This window comes from Notothenia rossii (genome assembly GCF_949606895.1).
Source record: "Notothenia rossii genome assembly, chromosome: 9".
Taxonomy (NCBI): Eukaryota; Metazoa; Chordata; class Actinopteri; order Perciformes; family Nototheniidae; genus Notothenia; species Notothenia rossii.
Genome location: NC_136907.1, coordinates 56,897,867 through 56,918,524, shown reverse-complemented (window position 1 = coordinate 56,918,524; position 20,658 = coordinate 56,897,867). Strand labels below are relative to the sequence as shown.

At 42.2% G+C, this 20,658-nt stretch overlaps 1 protein-coding gene across 11 annotated transcripts in view; it reads left to right on the top strand.

Moving 5' to 3' along the window:
- rnf220a (ring finger protein 220a) overlaps positions 1-20,658 on the top strand; it is a 294,921-nt gene that overhangs the window by 204,049 nt on the left and 70,214 nt on the right. For 7 of the 11 annotated variants that reach the window (XM_079648068.1, XM_079648065.1, XM_079648067.1 and 4 more), the window contains one exon: positions 11,830-11,931. The exons of the other annotated variants lie outside the window; for them this stretch is intronic. In XM_079648068.1, the coding sequence (XP_079504194.1) occupies positions 11,830-11,931 (102 nt within the window). The remainder of the gene's footprint in view (positions 1-11,829; positions 11,932-20,658) is intronic. 11 annotated transcript variants of the gene reach the window in all.

Sequence of the window (20,658 nt, the reverse complement as noted above, 5' to 3'; positions counted from 1 at the left end):
AGGCCTAGTGACTTTCCGGGGTGTTGTCAGGAAGTCAAGTGTACGCAAGGTTGTTTTTGGTCACAGTAGCATCAGAACCCACTGTAACTCCCACTTAATTGGCCTTAGAACCATTTGGTAGGTCTATTATCATACAGATGATTGTTCAAGACCCCTTGGCGTCAAATTCTAATGGTCTTAAACACACGTTGTGAGTTCAAACTAATTCACTTGTCATTGTCCTTCCGGTTCAAATGAATACTTTTGTTATATTACTTGAAATAACTCCACCTTACAACTGTTACTTGGTTGTTTTAGGACTGACACCTAAATTGCTCTTGCACGTAAAGTCCTTTTCTTTTTTGCAATGTGCACTCAAACACTTAAATACACATGTCCAACAAGCACAAATCTACCCACATGCATCATCACAACTGAACGACCACAGCAGCTGATTGACTGACAGGTGAATAGCTTCAGTAACAATCGGCCTGTGTGTATGTGTGTGTGTGTGTGTGTGTGTGTGTGTGTGTGTGTGTGTGTGTGTGTGTGTGTGTGTGTGTGTGTGTGTGTGTGTGTGTGTGTGTGTGTGTGTGTGTGTGTGTGTGTGTGTGTGTGTGTGTGTGTGTGTGTGTGTGTGTGTGTGTGTGTGTGTGTGTGTGTGCATAAATACCCTTTCTGGAACAGGAGAGGTCTGTACAAGTGTCTGGGGTTGACTTTGTTACACACACTCAAACGCTCTCAAACACTCTGAAAATAGATGGCCATTTTCCCCCCTCTGGAAGATAATCGCATTCAAGCGATCGTTATGCACTACCATGTAGTTCCCGTCAAACAGTTATATTGAAGAGTGAAGAGGCGTTCTCCTCAGCTCTGACTTTGATAGATGGTTCCCGATTTAAACGCGAACATACTGATGTCATTACCTATAGATTTGTATTCAATCATCGTCGTGTATTCAATCCGTCGCTCCCTTTTTTTTGCTTATCCGTACCCTCGAAAAGTTGGTTTGTACACAGAACATTATTTTCAGTTGAATTAGATGCCTCATTGCACTTGGACTTCAATCGAGCTGCCAGAGTGTGTTTGTGACATCGCTTGCAGGCAACTCAAAGCATTCAGGAGAGAAAACACAGGGAGGAAGAAGAGTATCATTTCTGCATCTCTGTCTAGACTTTCTATTTGAATGTCTGCCTTTCTCCGTCTCCAACTCCCTCCCTCCTTACTATAACAAGCTAATTTCATCTGAGGCTCAACTCAAAGTTAACTACATGTATGGTCTTAACAGTGCGGCCTCTCTAAATATCCTCCTTTCCTTTATAGTGTATTGAGTGAAAGATAATAGCCGGTTTAGCCATGAAGACACTTTGCTTTGTTGTCTTTCTCCATGTATCTTAATGGCTGATGATTACCCCGCAATGACAGTGTCTGTGTCTGTGTGTCAAACAGAGGAGGGTGCACGACTGTCTGTCCATGTGAATATGTGCCTGTGCACGAGTGTTTGCGCCAGCGTGCTTCCATCGTGTTGGCGAAGTGTCAATGATAGAAACATGCTATCGGCAGCTGTGGAGTGTCAGGCTTTTATTTCTTCTCTGCATTGGCTAATTGTCACATGAGCTGTTAGGGCAGAGAGACTCCGATAACTTATACAAACACACTGATGAATAGACACTAACAGACATTGACGATGCATGCTCAAAAACTTGTATAACTTGTATAGAATAGTGTAGAAATGAATGGAAGAATTGTATACATAAGAACACAGCCCCACAATACCCCATAGGGACATTTTACATTAAAGTAATTTTACATTGCCTTCCAAATGCATATGAGCATTTTTTTTAAATGGCGCCCATGTTAGAATGATAGTTTAAAATGAAGGACGGATCAGAGTCTTGGGTTTAGGGTTACGTCTGTAAAAAACAGCACTGATTGTTGGTAGGAAACAGGATGCAAGAGGGATCTAGAAGGACCATTTCTGATCTAAAATAAACATGTAACCTATCATGTTTTGGTGGTCTGATATGACACACTGTTGCCCTTCTTGGAAGGATAGTTGAGTGTCTTTTGGGCGATTTGGTCTTAATTAAAGGAGATATAAAGGAATGGAATGTACCTAAAGGAATAAAAGTGTAAGCGACAGCAGCGTAAAGAGACGTAGAGGTGGGCAGGGAGGTAGAAGAGGTAAAAGCTATTAATGTTGGCTAATGATTGGGCCTGGTAATAGTTATCAGTGTTTTAGGGCGAATATTATGGCCATGTAACGAAGGCCTTGATGACTTTATTAGCCTCTTCAAGTCGTTCGGCTAACGCTTACCAATGTGACCCCCTCCTGAGATCCCTTTACCTCTTTCCCTCAAAACCCTCCACCATCATCACCTCCACCTTCTGCTCCCTCTCCCTTCTGGTCTCACCCTCTCCTCTCCCACAACATAACCCTCCTCCCCCCTATTTCTCGCTGCGCCCCGTGATGATGAAATCAAATTAGGTGGACTGGATGGGCCTAAATCACGGCTTGCGTTGCGGGCCATGACATAAAGAATGGCCACGACGAGGTTACCTAGAGTTCACGGCAGATAATGAAAGAGACAGGGAGGTAATAGCATGATGGAGTGGTGGGGTTCAGTATACTGGGGGTGGAGGGAATGGGGGTTAATACGAGGGGAGGGGTGGAGGTTCATTTGGAGGGTACCTGCCTATATGACCACTCCATCTGGTGAGGGACACTCATTCACCTCTCACGTCGTCTTCTCCTTTCTCCACCTTTTCTTTCCTCTTCTTAAGTCTCTCTCTGGCCTCTCCTTCATCCTATACCTCCATCTCTTTCTCACCTCTCTTTTTTCATCCGTCTATCTCTCTTTCACGTCTCTGTCTTGATAGTGATAAAGGTTTCACACTCAATTAAGTAAAGTATCACCTGAAAGGGAGTCTAGCTGGCTCTATCAGGAGAAATGCACTAAGTACTTCAGTGATGGTTAGCCACTTCCATAATGACATATCTCTTTCAGCTGTATTTCTTGGAAAAAACCTCTAATGTCAACTTTTGTCATTTGGCTTGCTATAATTGACAACTGACATTGTCCCTCCCCTCTACACCTGTAAAAGCAGACTTAACATTCAGAAGTATGTGAACACCCATGATGTTGCCTTTTGGGCCTGGCACAATTCATCCCAATGGTGTTCGATGGAGATGAAATTCCAAACTTCTACCACACCAAATTGAACAAAGCCATTGCTTTGCCATTGCCAAGTAATGGGCCTTCAACTAACCATTGACACACCAAGGTGTTCACATGTTTGGCACATTATCCCAAAGAAGAAAAACACAGCCCAGACCAAACTCAATATATAGAGATATATATTTTAAAAAGCTCAAAAACAGGTCTTCTGTAGGATTTTCTATACATTATTACTTCATACTTGGGTTTATCCCTTTCTTTTTCTAGGTTTATTGCACACTGTTGAATGATATGAATTGTAACAGTAGTTTCAATCAGAAAACTGGCAGAAGCTGATCATTGAACTTTATCAGAGCTGTGTCACTAACAGATTGGCTCATATCCAAATTGAATGATTCTTTCTAGTGTTGGCCCTTTTTTTGATTAGTTAAACATTACATGTGGACATAGTAAGATGTTAATAACCCCCAAACATTTTTTTTTGACTCAGTTGATACGTGTTGTCATCATAAAAAGTTGTTTCCAAATTATAATCATACATCTAATTGAAAGCTTAAAGTGTACTGAATACATTTGGCATTCACTCCCATTGTATACTCTTGTCAGTTACAAAAACAAAACGCTCAAATGTTCCTCCAGAGTATTTACCAGATGGTGGCTTGCAGGTGTGTAAGTGTGTATGTGTGTGTTCTTGTGTGCCATGGTAATTCTAACCTAACAAAACACCTGTCACTGTTTACAGTCTGTTTCGCTGTTGTTTTTTCCTCTCATTACCGAATACCATCACACATGGAGTATCCTGTTCTCTCACACACATGCTCACACACACAAAACACGCCAGCAGTTAGTCTGCTCCGACACAACAACATGGACTGACCCTTGACCTTTTTGGGAAGAGATCATTTGCTTCCTGTTGCTCCCTAAATGAGGCAGGTAGGTGGGATCATTGGGGGTCACGGTGGATTTGTTGGCCTGCTTCCAAATTGCACTCCTCATTAGTGGATACGCTAACTTGTAGCTTCTTCTCACTAGAAATGGTGCCAGCAGCGTTGATTTGCGCCTATATTTTTGAGGATTGTTATACAAAAACACAGGATTCGTAGTTAAAACCAAAAAGGCTAACTTTATTACATCTATCAAACCATGGTAAAGGCAGACCACACCAGATACATCCGTCAAAGTTCTTACATTTGACAAGAAAAGCCCAACACTCCATTCTGTAAATGCCTTTAGATTTACTACAGCTGAAATGTCAGCTTAGAACATATTTTTGAAACATTAGCTTGAAAAAGTGTTAATGCTAGGAACTGATATGGGTACCTCATTTAAACCCCAAAACAAAATTAAAGACGTGATTGCTCAAATATAATACGCACATGAGAACATTTAGAAAACGTTCCATTACAACATGTCTTGGATTTTTTTATTCATGTTGCAATGCCTTACCGTCAGATCTGTGCATTTTGTGGATGTCGTGTTGAAACCTAAAGGTGTTCCCCTCACCCTCTAGCTCACTCAGTGACCTTGAGACCACCTTGTCTTTCATTCACCAAACTGGGCTTTAATTCAGTAGGCTGGGGCGACCAAACGGAAATAAAAAGCCCATTATGTGTTGCCTGCGGCGGGGGCTTGTTGACTGTGTTTTATTACAGCGGGGGATGTGAGCGCTTGATGCCTTCATTTAGGGCGTTGACAGCACCATGACGGTACTGGCCCCTGTGGCACCGCAAAGAAATAGACAGAAAGAGACACACTCTGTCTCTGTGTATTTTTGTACAACTGCGTCTGTGTCCTGGCTGTCTGTAGTCCAGGTTGGCATGGTGAGGCTTGATCGTAAAGTTGACAGCTAGACATATGTATGGATCCCCCATTAAAGTTTTACTACTAATCACTATGTATGACATGCCTGGCTACTAGCTGGCTGACAATGCAAACACACCGACACACACACATGCAAACTGTACCAGATATTCAAACACAAAAATATGCACATGGATACACATGCACTTACTTCTGAGTATTACAGTTATAGCATTCCCTTTGTTTGTCAGTAATTCAACCAATAACTAACTGACTTGGACTTTGCTTCCTACTCTGTGTCGTTACTGTATTGTAAATGGCACCATAAAATGAGTTAAAGTTATAAGTGGTATGATTTGTTCACTTCACCAAAAATATTACTGATAAATTAGCATTACCAAAGTCTGCAGTATCAACATCATTGAAATAATAAGGTTATGTATTGGTTATGTACAGTGCAACATGCTAGTCCATGTAGGTTCACGTTCTACCATATCTCTTTGCTTTATGTGTTGCCTTTCTCACACGGTGGATCCAGGTAAAGTTCATCAAGGGGTTGACAGACTCATAAAAGTCTATGTTGCGTATCTTAAGACCCTTCAACGTTATGTTATAATGTTATCAGCTGAAGTGTCAGAAGGAAAAAAAGAGGGGGGGGGCAAAAATGATTGAACGTGTGGATTGTCAGGTTCCTTCTGCTGAGATCCTTCAGTGACCTCTTAACAGAGGACACCTTAGGGTAGGTAAGTAGTCCCTCATAGATAAAAGCAATCTCTGTGTGTATGTGCATGTTCTGATTGGGAGGTTTGGGGGGCAGATGATAATATATATAATAATAATAATATAATAATAATATAATAATATATAATATTGGGAGGGATGAAACCCTCTTTAATGGTCACACATGCAGAGCACACAGAACACACAGTGAAATGTGTTCTCTGCATTTAACCCATCCTAGTACCAGGAGTCTAGTACTAGGAGCAGTGGGCAGCTATTGTACAGCGCCCGGGGAGATATTATGTGCCCTTCCATCGTGTGGGCATCGTGTGGGTGGGAAGGGCTGCTAAAGGGGAGTGACATTTATTCATGTGAGAAATGTGACAGATTATTACCTTGGATTTTTTACCTGTCAGCGGGATTATGTAAAAACTACTGGCCCAGTTTTTAGGTACGTTGTGAAAGGGTTTGACAGAAACCATTATATTTTGGAGCAAATCCAAATAACGCAGTATTATCTTAAACTTTGTTTACCGTGTGATATAAGGCATGGCTTATATCGTGGATATAACACTGCACTTTCTCAGTGCCGTTCTGACTTCTATTAAGAACATTTGTAACAAAATGTAGACCTATAGTTGTTGCCTTGTGTTCAAATATTAGTTTGCATGCCTTGCCATCAGAACAATCCTCAAAAACTCAATCTTCCTCTATCTTCCTTCCATCCTTTTCTGGCCTCTTCCCTTCTACCATTATTTCCTGTCTCCTAAGTCTCAGGTGGAGCTGTATGACTTAAGGAAGGCCAAAGAGTTACTCTCCATGAGCCCCGAGTTGTGGGGGTTATTTAAACTAATGTGACAGCGGCCTCCCATATGCTTCCTTAATGCCCTTTTTACTTGTGTGTGTGACGCGTGTGTCAAACGCGTGTGTTTGTGTGCGCCGTGGAGTAAATAAACACATCGTTGGGGAGGTCAGGGAGGCAAAGGTGAAATGGCGGTTGCAATCGATACCCCCAGGGTGTGTGTGAGTGTGTGTGTGTATATGTGTGTGTAGGCAGGTGTAAGCACCCCTCCTCCCTTAGCCTCTCCCTTGCTAACTCTGTTACCCCACTTGTTAGCCAGTGAAGGGTGACCCCACACACTCTCACACGCACACACTTACACGCACACACACACAAACACACGCACACACACACACACATACACACACACACACACACACACACACACACACACACACACACACACACACACACACACACACACACACGCACACATGCACACACACAAAGCTGATAGAAGCACCTGACTAATGGGCTGTAATGAGAGGCGACTGGAGAAGGGAAGCTTCTTTAACGGCTCGCCCAGGGGACTTGGGACTGTGTGTGTGTGTGTACGCGCGTGCGTGTATGTGTGCATGTACATAGGCCGTTTGGTTTGCGTGCAGGTCTGCATGTGTGTGTATAGGTGCACCACGGGTGACCCTGTAACAGCACCAAGGTGTCTGTCCTAATGTCATTAGCTGAGGGCAGTGTGAGGTCAGGCTGCTGTACCTGCAGCATCCTTCCTGTAGAACCCAGAGGGCAAATTAGAGAGGCATTTTCCTTGTTATCACAAATTATTACCCGCATTTCCTTGAGTTACCCATAGATTTTAAGGCAGTACAATTTAGCTCTAGCCAATCTCCCTGGGTCGAATACGAGAGGGGGACCTATTGAGGAATTGGGCTTCTTTGTATGTTCAGTTGAAAGAATGAAGGCCACATTCTTTTCAATTCAATTCAATTCAAAACCTTTATTTATTCAGGTGAAAATCCATTGAGATCATTGACCTCTTTTTCAATGGTGACCTGCTGCAAGTAGTTTCCAACATGAATACAAACATGACAGAAAAACAAAGAGGACATCATATGGCATATTTACATTGACTACAGTTTGTATAGCTAGTTTTTTTTCGATAATCATTTGTTTTCACTCCCATTTTTGTATAGCTTAAATTGGCAGTTGTCTTATTCCTTGTTATAGTATATGTGTTCCATGCCAAAGCTATTTATTAAATATCAGCAAAAAAAGCTGGAACAAATATGTTTGGTTTACAAAATGAATGCATGGGGGCCTAGTTATCCCAGACCGAACAATATGGATGCAACTCTTCCATATATCAATTCCTGTCCTCAAATAGTAACCACTGCCTGTCTGTCAGTGTAATGCCCCAAGATTAGATCACTTACAGTATGTGTTGCTAGACATGACCACCAATCCTGGCTCTTTCCCTCCCTGTCCGTCACCCTCTCTGAGTCGATAAGCCCCTATTCTCCTCTTTTCGCTGATATGATCGGTGTCTTCAGAAGCACTCAGGCCACTTTTACACCATCCGCTAACTAGTGTTCCAGGCAGCTCGCGGCTATCAGGCAACATCACGCGAGCCTGTCTGCCCACGTAAGTGTGCGGCAGCGTGTGTGCTTCTGTGCGTGACTCTTCTCGTCCATCTAGCTGTCGGCATCTATCGACCAGGGGCCATCATGTGTGTTTTGGCCCGAGCAAGGCCACAGATGCTGCAGGGCTATTAGGTGCCCATTGTTTGTTTTGAATGGCGACGGAAACAAAATTGGTCTCATTCTGATCTTATTGTGGGTAACCCTACCTCCCTCTGTGGCCAGGGGAGGCAAAAACCAATCCTAATTCACTTACCCCACCCCAGCATTGGCTTTTCTAATGCTTTTTCAGGGATGAAAATATGGCGACATGCAATAAGTGTCAACAGTACGGTGGTCTTAAAAGCACAAGTGGAGACAAATAGATTGACTGATACATAGAGGAGAGGATGTTTAGAAAAACCCTCTTTATTTCTCCTTCTATAACTGTTACTGTCCTATTTTCTTTACTTTCTTGCACTTTGTGTATCACCATTCTTTCCAGCAGCCCCTCTTTCCTTTCCTTTCCTTTCCTTTCCTCCTTACTAACCTTGTTGCTCCCTGCCTCCCATGCACAGTGGCTCCAGCCAGAGCATTAGTGAGGCATTGTGATTGGCTTGTAATTTATGGAGTCCATAAGTGGGCCAGATTGATAGGGCTGTTTAAGGGGAACACACCGAGACGCCACTTTATTTAATACATAGAGACAGACCCTGAAGCTATAGGTTTAACCTCAGTCAGCGTGACAGACACGCATGTATAGACATAAGTGTACTGTGCATTCACAGATATAGCTGTACACACGTTTAATTTCCTATTAAAGGATATGTTCATCCAAATTACAAAGATGTTATTTTTCTAGAATTACAATTATTGTTTTGTTTTGTTGGGAATTAGGTGAACTGGCATTCAAATTCAGATATCCTTGTTATTGTCCAATAGTGGATGCATGGTTTCGACAAAGACATGGTGCATGGTGGACATGGTGCACCTTGAATTTGAGGGACAGTAACCATGTTGAGTTTCATAATCCCTTACTAAAGACCATCTTGCAATGGCATTAGACCTGTGAAATGTGGTCAGGTGCTGAAAGTGGTTCGTTTCATTGGTCCCTTCCCCTCTTCCTCCCCCTACCGGCTCCCTTTCTTGAACCACACCCATCTTCGAACCCAACCTTCATTTTGATCTCAACTAAAACAAATGTAAGGTTTCATTCTATATCTTTCACGGTTTTCGAAGCTATAGCCGTCACAAAATATACCGACTGGCATTAAAAATCCATGGCATAGTACTCCTCGTCCTTAAAACATATCTTGTTACCGTTGACACACACTCAAACTAAGATATTATCATAAGCTTTTATTCCTTGCAGTCTGTAGTAGTGTTTGCTTGTAATACAAATCAGGTCTTGTCTGCCAAGTCTGGTCCTCCCTGTCAGAGTGAGCCCTCCACTCTTAACCCAGCCGCATGCAGCCAATCCTCACAGGCCAAAGCTCTGGAGAGAAAGACGATCTGCCCACAGCGGACAACCCTGTCCTCTCATCTGCCCTTCACACAAACACACACTAACGCACACACACATACGCAGACTCGCCCTCTCCTCTGCCCCCTACACACCCGCTGTAATGATGTCTGTTGACCTCTGACACAAAGGCTGCCCTGGCAGATTAGTTTACAAGTGGCCTAGGGACTCGGGGTTTCAAATCTTAACCCCTACAGTCTTCTGCATTGATTATGAATACTTTTTCTTTTTTTTGTGTGTGGTCATGCCACCATTGTCACAAAAGACTGTGTTGAATACTATGGTATCCACGTAAATACAAATTTCAGCTAAGAAAGTTAAGAATGACTGTAAACCATATATACCCTAATTTTCTTTTAGAAACGTATATGCATATGTTGTCATATAAACAATATAAACTTTTATGAATCAAAGAAATATGATTTTTACCTATCAGATCAAAATAGCAAAGATAATGTACACAAAAACTTTTTATATCAAAGATTAATTACTTGATTTTTTGAGCTGCATCTCATGCTGTTTTGAACAACGGTTGCTCAGTTTTGATAGAGACAGTTCTGCTGTGATGCGACATGACCATGACTGAGCAAACTTTATCAGCTGATGAAGACCAGTGGATAGGGTTGAAAGCTCCAGAAAAAGCTGGATTAAAGGGGATCATAATATAATACATAATATACATAATATAAAGAAGCTCATATATACACACACAGACTCTTTCACAACAAACACAAGTACCACCAATCCCTAAATGCATACTCTTGATATATGCACGCATTCAAAGAAACACACACATACACACACACACACACGCACTCACACACTCACACACACACACACACACACACACACACACACACACACACACACACACACACACACACACACACACACACACACACACACACACACACATACACGTCAGTGATGATAAGAGGCAAGTGAGTAATAGCCTAGCTGTCTGGCAGCCAGCTGCTGGGCCTACTGTTTACATGCCAACTGATTACCCTAATTTTAAATGCATGCATGGCAGCTAGGCTGATAAATAGTCACCCCCCCCTCCACCACCTTCTATTTCCTTATTGTCAATCACTGCAGGCTAGTCAGCCAGTCGGACCTATAATACCTTTTTGATTATTCAATAAATAACACATAATTTGACATTGATTGGGGCCGTGAATGGGCTTTGTGGGAAGAGGAAGGATGGGTAAGATGGTTGGATAGATGGGAGGGTATCGACCAGTGGTGGTCAGTGCTATGATGACCACTGGCGGTTGGGGTCACTACTTTGCGCAAATACACACACACACACACACACACACACACACACACACACACACACACACACACACACACACACACACACACACACACACAGATACGTTTATAGGAGCACCCACCTCTCCTCTGACGTGATTAGGGTAAGGGTCATTAGTTCAGCCTCATTGCTTATTGTCCAAACAAAGATGCCCTAAGACTAATGGAGGCTACTTAATAATTTGGGTGACAGATGAGCAAAAAGGAGGAATTTCAGAGGGAGTTTTCATAAACATTTTCCTCTGTCTCCTTTTTTATTAAATGAACCCATCATAGGTCACATCTGCAAATATCTGTAGAATGTCTTAATCCATGTTTAAATAATATGTCAGTCAGGTATAAATCTTAAACTCTGATGAGAAAGCAAAGGGTCAAAATGTCCCCAATGCCTCAATCAACCAAAAGCGAACCCTATAGCTTAAAATGATTTTAACCAGCAGTATTTGGTCACATTTGTTGGCCTTAGGCCCATTAGTTTAACCACCTTGATGAACATTGATTGCTAATTCTTATCTCTGCTTCCGGCAATATGACCTCATTTCATTGCTTAAAAAAATGTGCCAATGTATCTCTGCCCCAAATTATCCTCATTGCTTTTGGTGAGAGCTTCACCGTGACATGGTTAGTATGGACCGTATTGAAACCTGTCCCCAAATGGATTATTCCTTTCGCCTAAGTAGGATTGATTTTATGGTGCTTGCCTGATCACTATCTCAAACCCACTAATCGTTTGCATGTGTGTATGTGTGTGTATGTGTAAACCCTGCTGCCTTGATGTTGCCATTGAAGTGTCCCTGGCGTTGTACTTATTGGAGTTCCCTGATGTTAGATATTGGGATATTGATCTTGGAGAATGTTTAGCTTTCATTCTTCTCTGGTTTCATTTATATGCTCACACAGCTGACGCCCGCTTCACACAGCAGTACAAGCTGCAGATGTGGCAGTACATGAGGGACCTAGATCAAATCAAACTCTCGATCAATGGCGGAGAAGAAAAAAAATGTGAGTAAAAGATTTGGGTTTCAGAGGGGTTTTACACACAACGTCTTGCATATCTTATGGGAGATTGGAGCTAAACAGCAATCAATTGTGTTAGAACACTTTAGAAATGGACACATGTAATTGTATCACATTCTGTTTATTTCATTTGAACTTATAATTAAGGTAGGGGGCACACTTTTTGAAGAAATAGATCCAGGTCAGAATGTTTAATGGGTTAAGTGACAACACATAATTTTACTGAGAAAATATATTCAACTAAAGTTTTTATCTTTTTTTTGGCCAAGAATCCACCTGCATCATTGTGTTTTACCCCACGCCTTAAAACCTACACTACAGTTTGGTTTGATTCTGCACACACTGTGTTCAATTGGCTGCATACTTTGACACCACCGCTCAGGACACACACAAACTCAAGTGTCTCCAGAACAGACTCATGCAGTCATCACCACTTAAAAGGCAGTTAATGACTTCAAAAGGGAAAATGGCGAACAGCAGCCCTCCACGTTTCAGAGACACCGGCTGAATCAGTCCACTTTAACAACAGTTGCATTACAGCGCGATGTCGGTTTCCTATTAAATACTTTCTCCCAATTGCCCATTATACCCCGCTATAAAACCACTGCAGACTGCATCGGAGGGCTGTTTTATCCCCCCCCCCCCCACACTCCACCACTCCTTTTGTTTCGGAAAACATGTTTCAACTAAATGCAACTAAGAGTGCTTTGAGAGAAGGAGAGTAAGGAGGGGAGGGGAAAGAAAAGGTAATTTAATGAAGTGAAACGTTTGATGTTGTAAATAAAAAGCAGACTGGTCGTGGGTGAGAGGCCGGGGCTAATGGACTTTGTTGGATGGTAGGTGTGGAGCTGCTGATATTTAAAAAGCCTAAATAAAAAAAGTGAACTTCTCAGAAACGATGCCAAGAAAACCCCCAGCCCCCGTTGCTGGATCCCTCGCCGGGGGCATACACATCACTGGTGGGGCTTATTAAGCAATTACAGCAAGGTAAAAAGCACCGCCAACCCCCCCATCTAAGTGTGTGGGTGTGTAATTATGTGTGTTTGTATCCATGTATGTATGTGTCTAGGGTACCTTTAAACTCTTATACTGTAGTTCAGATTTCAGACCACAATGGTCAGAGGACTGTAAAACAGAAGCCTGAAAAAGATACAGAAGGAAAGGGGAAGGAAAAAAAAGAGAGGAGTAGAGGAGATAATGGGGAGTGACTAAAATGGAAATAAGCAGAGAGAATAATAAAAGAAAAACCCATACAAGTTAAGAAGTGAAAAGGAAAAAGGGGCAGGAGAGAGCAAAGAAGTGAGAACAGAAGATTATGAAGGTTAAACAATGGCAGTGGTCATTACGCTTCACTTTCAATGAGAAGGAGGAGAGAAATCACCCCCCCATTTATAATTCATATCCTCAATTACCACTAATAAAGTGGCATGAATGGGGCCAGCCCAGGGAATGGTGCAGGCACAATTACATGCAGTATAGCCTGGCATTAACATTTTCTATTTGAACATTTTTCAGCCTCAATTTCTCTTGGACTTAATAAGAACGATGATCCCTCCTTGACTTTTTCATGAAATTATTGTATGGTTATAATATTCCAATCTATTAGCCCCCACCTTCCCCCTTTCTCTATAATGTATTCTACCATTTAATAGCCTGACCTGGCTGGATAGAGAGGTGGGAAGGGAGAGAGGAAAAGGGAGAACATGACTTTGATGAGAGGAGTGGGTCTTGTCGTTTTGACCCCACAGGGGGTGAGACAAAGGTCTGATATATCCCATACAGCGTTTGAATTGAGGTCCCTCATGAGGCCGTGCCTATCATCTGAAAAGGTTTCTGTGGGTAGCTGAGTTTTTTTTCATTTTACCATCCTGTTGGGGAACCACTGCTGCGCACATTTTAAATCTTACCATGTAACTGCAAGGCTTATTTTGCTATTAAACTATGGTGACTCTGGTATTATAGAAATTACCTATCATACGATTACATTTGGATTGCAAAATGGGATACACAAAATACTATACAACATGACCATGCAGACATTCACTGGTAAAATGCATTGTAAAATTAAAGTCCATCTTGAGACTTAGACAGGACAGTCATTTGCAAGTTGCCGTAATTGTTTAATACAAAAGAACAAAGCTTTTATTTATTCTACATTGTTATCTAAAATGTACGTAGCCCTATTTCGTTTGTTAGTATTAATTACTTAAGGGTTCGTATCGGGTAGCTTTACATGGAACGTTTTGCCTTGTTGTAAGTTGTAACCCAGGAAAAAATGTAGATTGCCAACATCAATCAGCGCCAGATCAGACTAATACCTCATTCACACCAACGCAACTCCGGTTCAAGCTCCGTGCTAGAGCTTTTCAGGTTCAGAACCGGTTCTTCGGTTTAGCTCCGGCTCTTTTCACACTGCCCAGAGTCCGACTCATTGCGTCATCGTTTGCGTCATGATGTTACCGTTTGCGTGCCTGCTTCATAAAGCCAAAGCCTGCGGAAACCCCTCACAGCTCACACCGACAACAACAACAATGGCCGATTGTGCTCCAGCTTCCTCTGTACCTCTTCGGAAGACCAGATTCCCAGTAGGTAGCTGGTCTCTTCAGTGGACCACTGCTGCTTGTTAAGTTTCTCCATCGTTGTGTACAAACTGGATAAAACGTGGGCTTTTTGTTGTTGTTCAGGAGTTGATCCCGTCCCCACCCCTGCCCCTGCCACGACGTAAGCGTGACGTATGCGGTGCTTTTGCTCTAGCCGGATTTTTTTTTGCCGTGATTCCGGAGCTAAGAGGCTGCTCCGCTGCGGTGTGAAGAGGAAAACCCGGTGCTTTTCAAGCTCCAGCTCCGAACCGGCCCTAAAACACCGTTGGTGTGAATGAGGTATAAGACATAACTGTTAAATGGTTTTGTAAATGTTAGAAATGAGCATCCAGGGTCATCGTATACCCAAATGTCGTGACCATAGATAATACCATATTTAGACAGGACACAGGTCTTAGTAACTCCGTAACTAGAAGTGTTAGCAAACTCAAAAGGAGCTTTCAGTGTAATCTAACCCAGAGATACATGAAACAAATCAAAGGTCCAGGGCCATGCTCCAGCATTGTGTTGCATTATCATGCCGGTGGTTGCTGCTCGCTGCAGCGTGGGGCCACGTGCCGATCCTCAGACCGCTCCACTAATAGGGCTGTTTATTCCACCTTTCCTCTCCTGCCCTCTCTCTGCCTCCCTCCATCCCTCCTTCATCCTCCCACATATAATGCCAAAAGTATTCAGCAAACCTGCCTGGCTGCTTTTATATAAAATAACAAAGTGTTTCTGGGCTTGTAAAACACAGCAGGAATGACAGTTTAGCAGACTCCGACCCATGGTCTAGAAACTTCCATTGAGGAGGCGGCGAAAAGGATCGAAAAAGGACATAGAATAGCATGGAATAGAATGTATTTCAAAAGGGTGTTAAGCTATCCCAAGTACAGTCACAAGCCATTAGGGTAAAACTAGTAAATGTATCCCAAAGCCATTGTGGTGAGGCAACTTTTAGAGGGAATTTCTGAGGCAATCCCACCCACTCGCTAACACCCAGATGGAGAGAAGGTGACATACTGAAAAACACCCTCTACCGCTTACTATCTCTTTTCTTACACACAAAAATGACACACACAAACAGACACACACACACACACACACACACACACACACACACACACACAAAAATGACACGCACGCACGCACACACACACACACACACACACACACACACACACACACCCACACACACACACACACACACACACACACACACACACACACACACACACACACACACACACACACACACACACACACACACACACACACACACACACACACACACACACCCCATGTGGCTAGCTGAGAGCCAGCTGTTCCTTTCCACTTCACATCACTATGGGCTAACGACTGCTAATCCCCCATAGCTTTTCCCTCAAAGGAACTAAGGCAGCAGCCATGATCTAACTCCTATTGAATTCCAATTACCCTCCACCGGGATTTCACAATAAGAGTTCCCCCTTTCACCACCACCACCTCCACTAACACCACCCTTACTTCCCACACGGATCGTACTGTCACAATTAGAGCCCCCCACAAGCAAACAGCCAGAAGATACGGTATCATCAGGAACATGTGGTTATTGTTATACACTCTTTATTTAATGATTTGAATTCAGTTATATTTAGATGCTTTGGCAGTTCTCAGCACTTATTTAACCGAGGGAGACCAAAGCACACTACTGTATTTCCCACCACATAGCAACAGTTGCATCCTCGAATGGACTTGCCCACCCCTTTCCTTTTACCCTGGCAAGTTTGCCCCTTTTTGCCAGGCAGGGTCCCTTGTAAAAGAGCTTCAATGAATGGAGGCCCAGCAGGGAGCCCGGCAGGCTCGCTCTCCTAAACCCTCCCCTCCCTTCAAGCACACAGCCTCACACACCCTCCCTTGCTTCCTTGCTTTATCCCTTTCTTACCTCTTTCATTTTCTTGGCAATAACTTTAAGGCTATTTATCAGGAATGTGCATAATCACTAACAAACAACCTTGTATGCATTCAAACGATCACAGGATGATAATTGCCATCGTTTGGAAACATGTATAATCCTAACCATCACCATAAATATCAATAATAATGTGAAACAGTTCCAAAACCAAAGGACTGGTTTTATAAATCTTTTCCCCTCCTTTTCACCCCCTTTCAGTCTAAATATCTGGTTCGATTTTACCTCAGCGAATTCCAGTCTTTCAGAGAACAACACTGGGCAATAAAGCAATGGGTGGCTCTGGGGTGTACTTTAGGGATGGAGGGCGATAGGATTCCTAGTAAAGTCTGGGACAATATGCTGCTATGGTAACAGCGGGTAGGACTGGGGTGAAAAGGGCTAGACATGGTGGGAAAGTCAGTATAGTCGAAGGAGAAGTTTAAGGGAATCATGAATTAAAGGAAGTTAACACCTTCTAAACATTTGTTTTACTTTCATACATTTACAATGAAACGCAGTTATGGTAATGTAGCTCTTGTGCTTATTTTCTTCATTTTTCAAGAGTAGAAAAAGGCTTTTGGACATATATTTGGAAACAGCATTTAGTCCTCTGGGAAGGTATTTTCCAATGGCAGTGCATGGTTGACTGGCAGCTGTTGGCTGCCATTGCTAGAAAGTCATATTTTGTATTGCACTACTGCGTTTGTACTGTCTCTTACTCACCACGCCTGACCCTTTTATAACATTTAACATTTTGGAGACCTATCATGCGGGAAAATGTATCTTTCACTTGAAAAGTAAATGCTAGCAGTTGGCTAACTAGTCTCCCCTCAGAAAGTGGAAGCTAGTTAGCCTAGCTTGTCAAGATTAGCACTGAGATGCTACTCTTCTTTCATCTGCTAAGTCATGGGTAGGATCAAGCTAGCGTTAGCTGTAATTAAAGTGCCTAACTATTTGGGCACACACTTACAAATAATGGACCAATCAATTAACAAGTAGCACCATTGTCTGTCGGAAACATAAATGGATACTGGTTTTATAACAAACATTATTTTAAATCTCAGTTTCAGCATTCATTAATTATTCCCCAAAAACAAAACGTAACTTGGTTTGTATTAGCGATTTTTTTCCATAATCATCATAGTCTGGATGATCTTACCATGACACCATTGCTGGTAATGAGTCTGAGGTGGCTGAATGGAATAACAGAAAACAGGACTAATATTAAACTAGTAAGATGATTGCATCTACAGCAGCAAATGTGACTGTTGTAACTTGGATGGAAGCTAAAGGTGAACGCAAGTTTGAGTGGCGCTCTTACTGTGGTATTGGCCCTAATGTTTTTTCCCTTCTTAAAATGTCCTCATTACCACTTTAATGTTTCTCTCTACTTTTAGATGATTACAGTATAATGGAGAGATGGAGTCATGGCATAGCTTATTACCAAACACACACACACACACACACACACACACACACACACACACACACACACACACACACACACACACACACACACACACAACACACACTCATGGATATTCACATCCAAATAACCCCAAGGATGCAGGGAGACATAGCAACAGGAGGAGTGCAAATAAGAAGATTACATTTGAGTTTTCCATGCTTTGACAGCTTGGTGTGTTTTGACCTTTTGAATCTGAAAATTACTCAAAGGATTTCACAGCAGAGCTAAATTAGTGGACCAAGCTCATGTTGAATTGAATAGTATTCACAGCTAATATGGGTTTTAAAATCCCTGGCAAATAGACCAGGTGGAATTAGGTTTTATATGTATCCTTCCCTTCCCTTTACAGCATCCCTCTTACATCTATAGCATTTTACCCTGTTTTCTAGGGTAAGGTCTAATATTCAGTCAGATCCCCTAACAGAAATAATGTTTTTTACAATCAAAGCAGCAATGAAACAAGAAAATGGAAGGAGGGAAAACATTTTCTATCACCTTTTTTTAGTTTGTTATAATATTGCTTAAGCCTTTACCCTCTCGTCTTTGAAGGTTGTACAGAATGTATAGCAACATACTGTTCAAGGCAACATTTGAGTTGTATAACAATACAACTTCAAATGTCCTTTGTTACGCTAATGCAACACGTCATTTTAATATCAGAAAAGGTGCAAAGTCTGGAAAATAAGCGACAACTGTTTCTCACTGAGTCATTTTCACGAAGGAAACAGGCGAATAAAGACATCAACATCTTCAGCCCGAGTTTTGTTGTTGATGTTTTTTCCCCCTCTCGATATTTGCGATAATATATCACAGGTTTCACAAGCCTTGCAGCACAGTCCAGCTTTTAAACCAGACTAAGGGACAAGTACAAGTGAGAGGCGATCTCAATGCAATCAGATTTATAGGGGGAAAGTAAGGAGATTCGCTGCCAGCCACACGCTCTAATCGGAAAAGCCTTAGATGTCACGGCAAATTTGACGTGTGGGTGCTCCGATTATTATGACTTGAATGGAAAAACATGAGCAGGGCATTGTTTGGTTAATATCCTTTACTTCTGTGAGTGAGAGTGTGTGAATGTGTGTGCGACATGGCCATCTATCCTCTCAGACATGTTTAATAGGGCTTTGGCTGCGTTGACCGCGGGTGTAAATGTGTCATACTTTATTAGAAATCCCAAAGAAGAGGGCTAACATTAATCACTGGCTCTTGTTTATGAAAGTCATAAATGTTTCACTGAGTGCTTTATTGTTGGCTGCCAGATTTGGAGAAGCAGACGGGGTCCTTAACGTGTGTGTGTATATGAGTGTGTTCAGTCCACCACTGTGCCACGGTAGCACCCCGAATCCTATGAGAAACTGTCTCTCTCTCCCTCTGCCTCTCTCATAGGCTTTTTGTCATGTTGTCAGAAAGTATGACATCACCCTGCCCTTTGACCCACACAGTCAGGAGAGCGCTGATTGGATGATTGGCTTACAGAGGACATCCACATTGACTCCAAACTCAATTCTGCTGATGTCAGGCGCTATTAGAACTGACGACATGCACACACCGTTCGGACAGGACGGTGTGTGTGTGTGTGTGTGTGTGTGTGTGTGTGTGTGTGTGTGTGTGTGTGTGTGTGTGTGTGTGTGTGTGTGTGTGTGTGTGTGTGTGTGTGTGTGTGTGTGTGTGTGTGTGTGTGTGTGTGTGTGTGTGTGTGTGTGTGTGTGTGTGTGTGTGTGTGTGTGTGTGTGTGTGTGTGTGTGTATACAGCATGTTAGTGTGTTGGTGTGTGCAGTCATGTTCAGGGTTATATAGGTCAAATGTCTGAAGCTAGAACATCTTCCAGCTGAAATACCAGGCGAAATGTCAAACTGTGCCTCTGTGCAATCCCTCAGATCAATAGTTCAATTGGACATAAAGGCATCATTCTATCCAGCGGGTTAACGTGCTATATCATGTGCCAGCCTCCATCTGAACCGCTTCAACCAATACTCTTGTTTCCCCACAAACATGAGACAAGAGGAAAGGCTTTTACCCAATGTTTGTCAATGTATTCCATAATAAGTGTGATCAGAAAAAAGGCCACAACACATTCTGATTGGTCTAAACGTTCTAAAGGCTATGACATGTGGTACTGACAATCTTTTGGCTAGTATTCAACTGTACTACTCTTTTAATTAGTTTTTTAGATAACATGAGAAATCAAATATTCATCATCAGCAAAGGTCAGGATTTTTTAGAAATTAGGAAAAAATGCTAACATTATGATAATTAAATGTCTTTGATATTTTGAAATACTTTAGGAAATGTGTCAATCAGTATTTTTAAATCGCTAAAATCAAAGGATTTGAACAATACTACAAATCATAATTTGTCCCTCATGCTTCCTGAGATAACTGGTTCCAATGCTTCATATTAAAGCCTTCAGCGTGCTCTCAAAACAACCCTTGCCCAGGATGGAAATGCCACACAGTTGAATTTTAAAATGAGAAACCTTTGCGACATACTCCATTTATTTTAATAATCTCTGGTAGGTGTTGAACTTTTATTTCCCACCCTGAATCGTTGTAACTACATCCTATAGAGACATTATGGAGCTGTAAGACGACTATTACATGGCTCAGTTCTCGGGTGGGGGTTCTTATTAGACGTCCCATCTCGCCTCTTAGGATTTCTGTTGAGTCAATGTCCCTTGGAGGCCTTTCTCAGCTTCGGGATGCTCACTTTAAATAGACCATAATATACAGCCA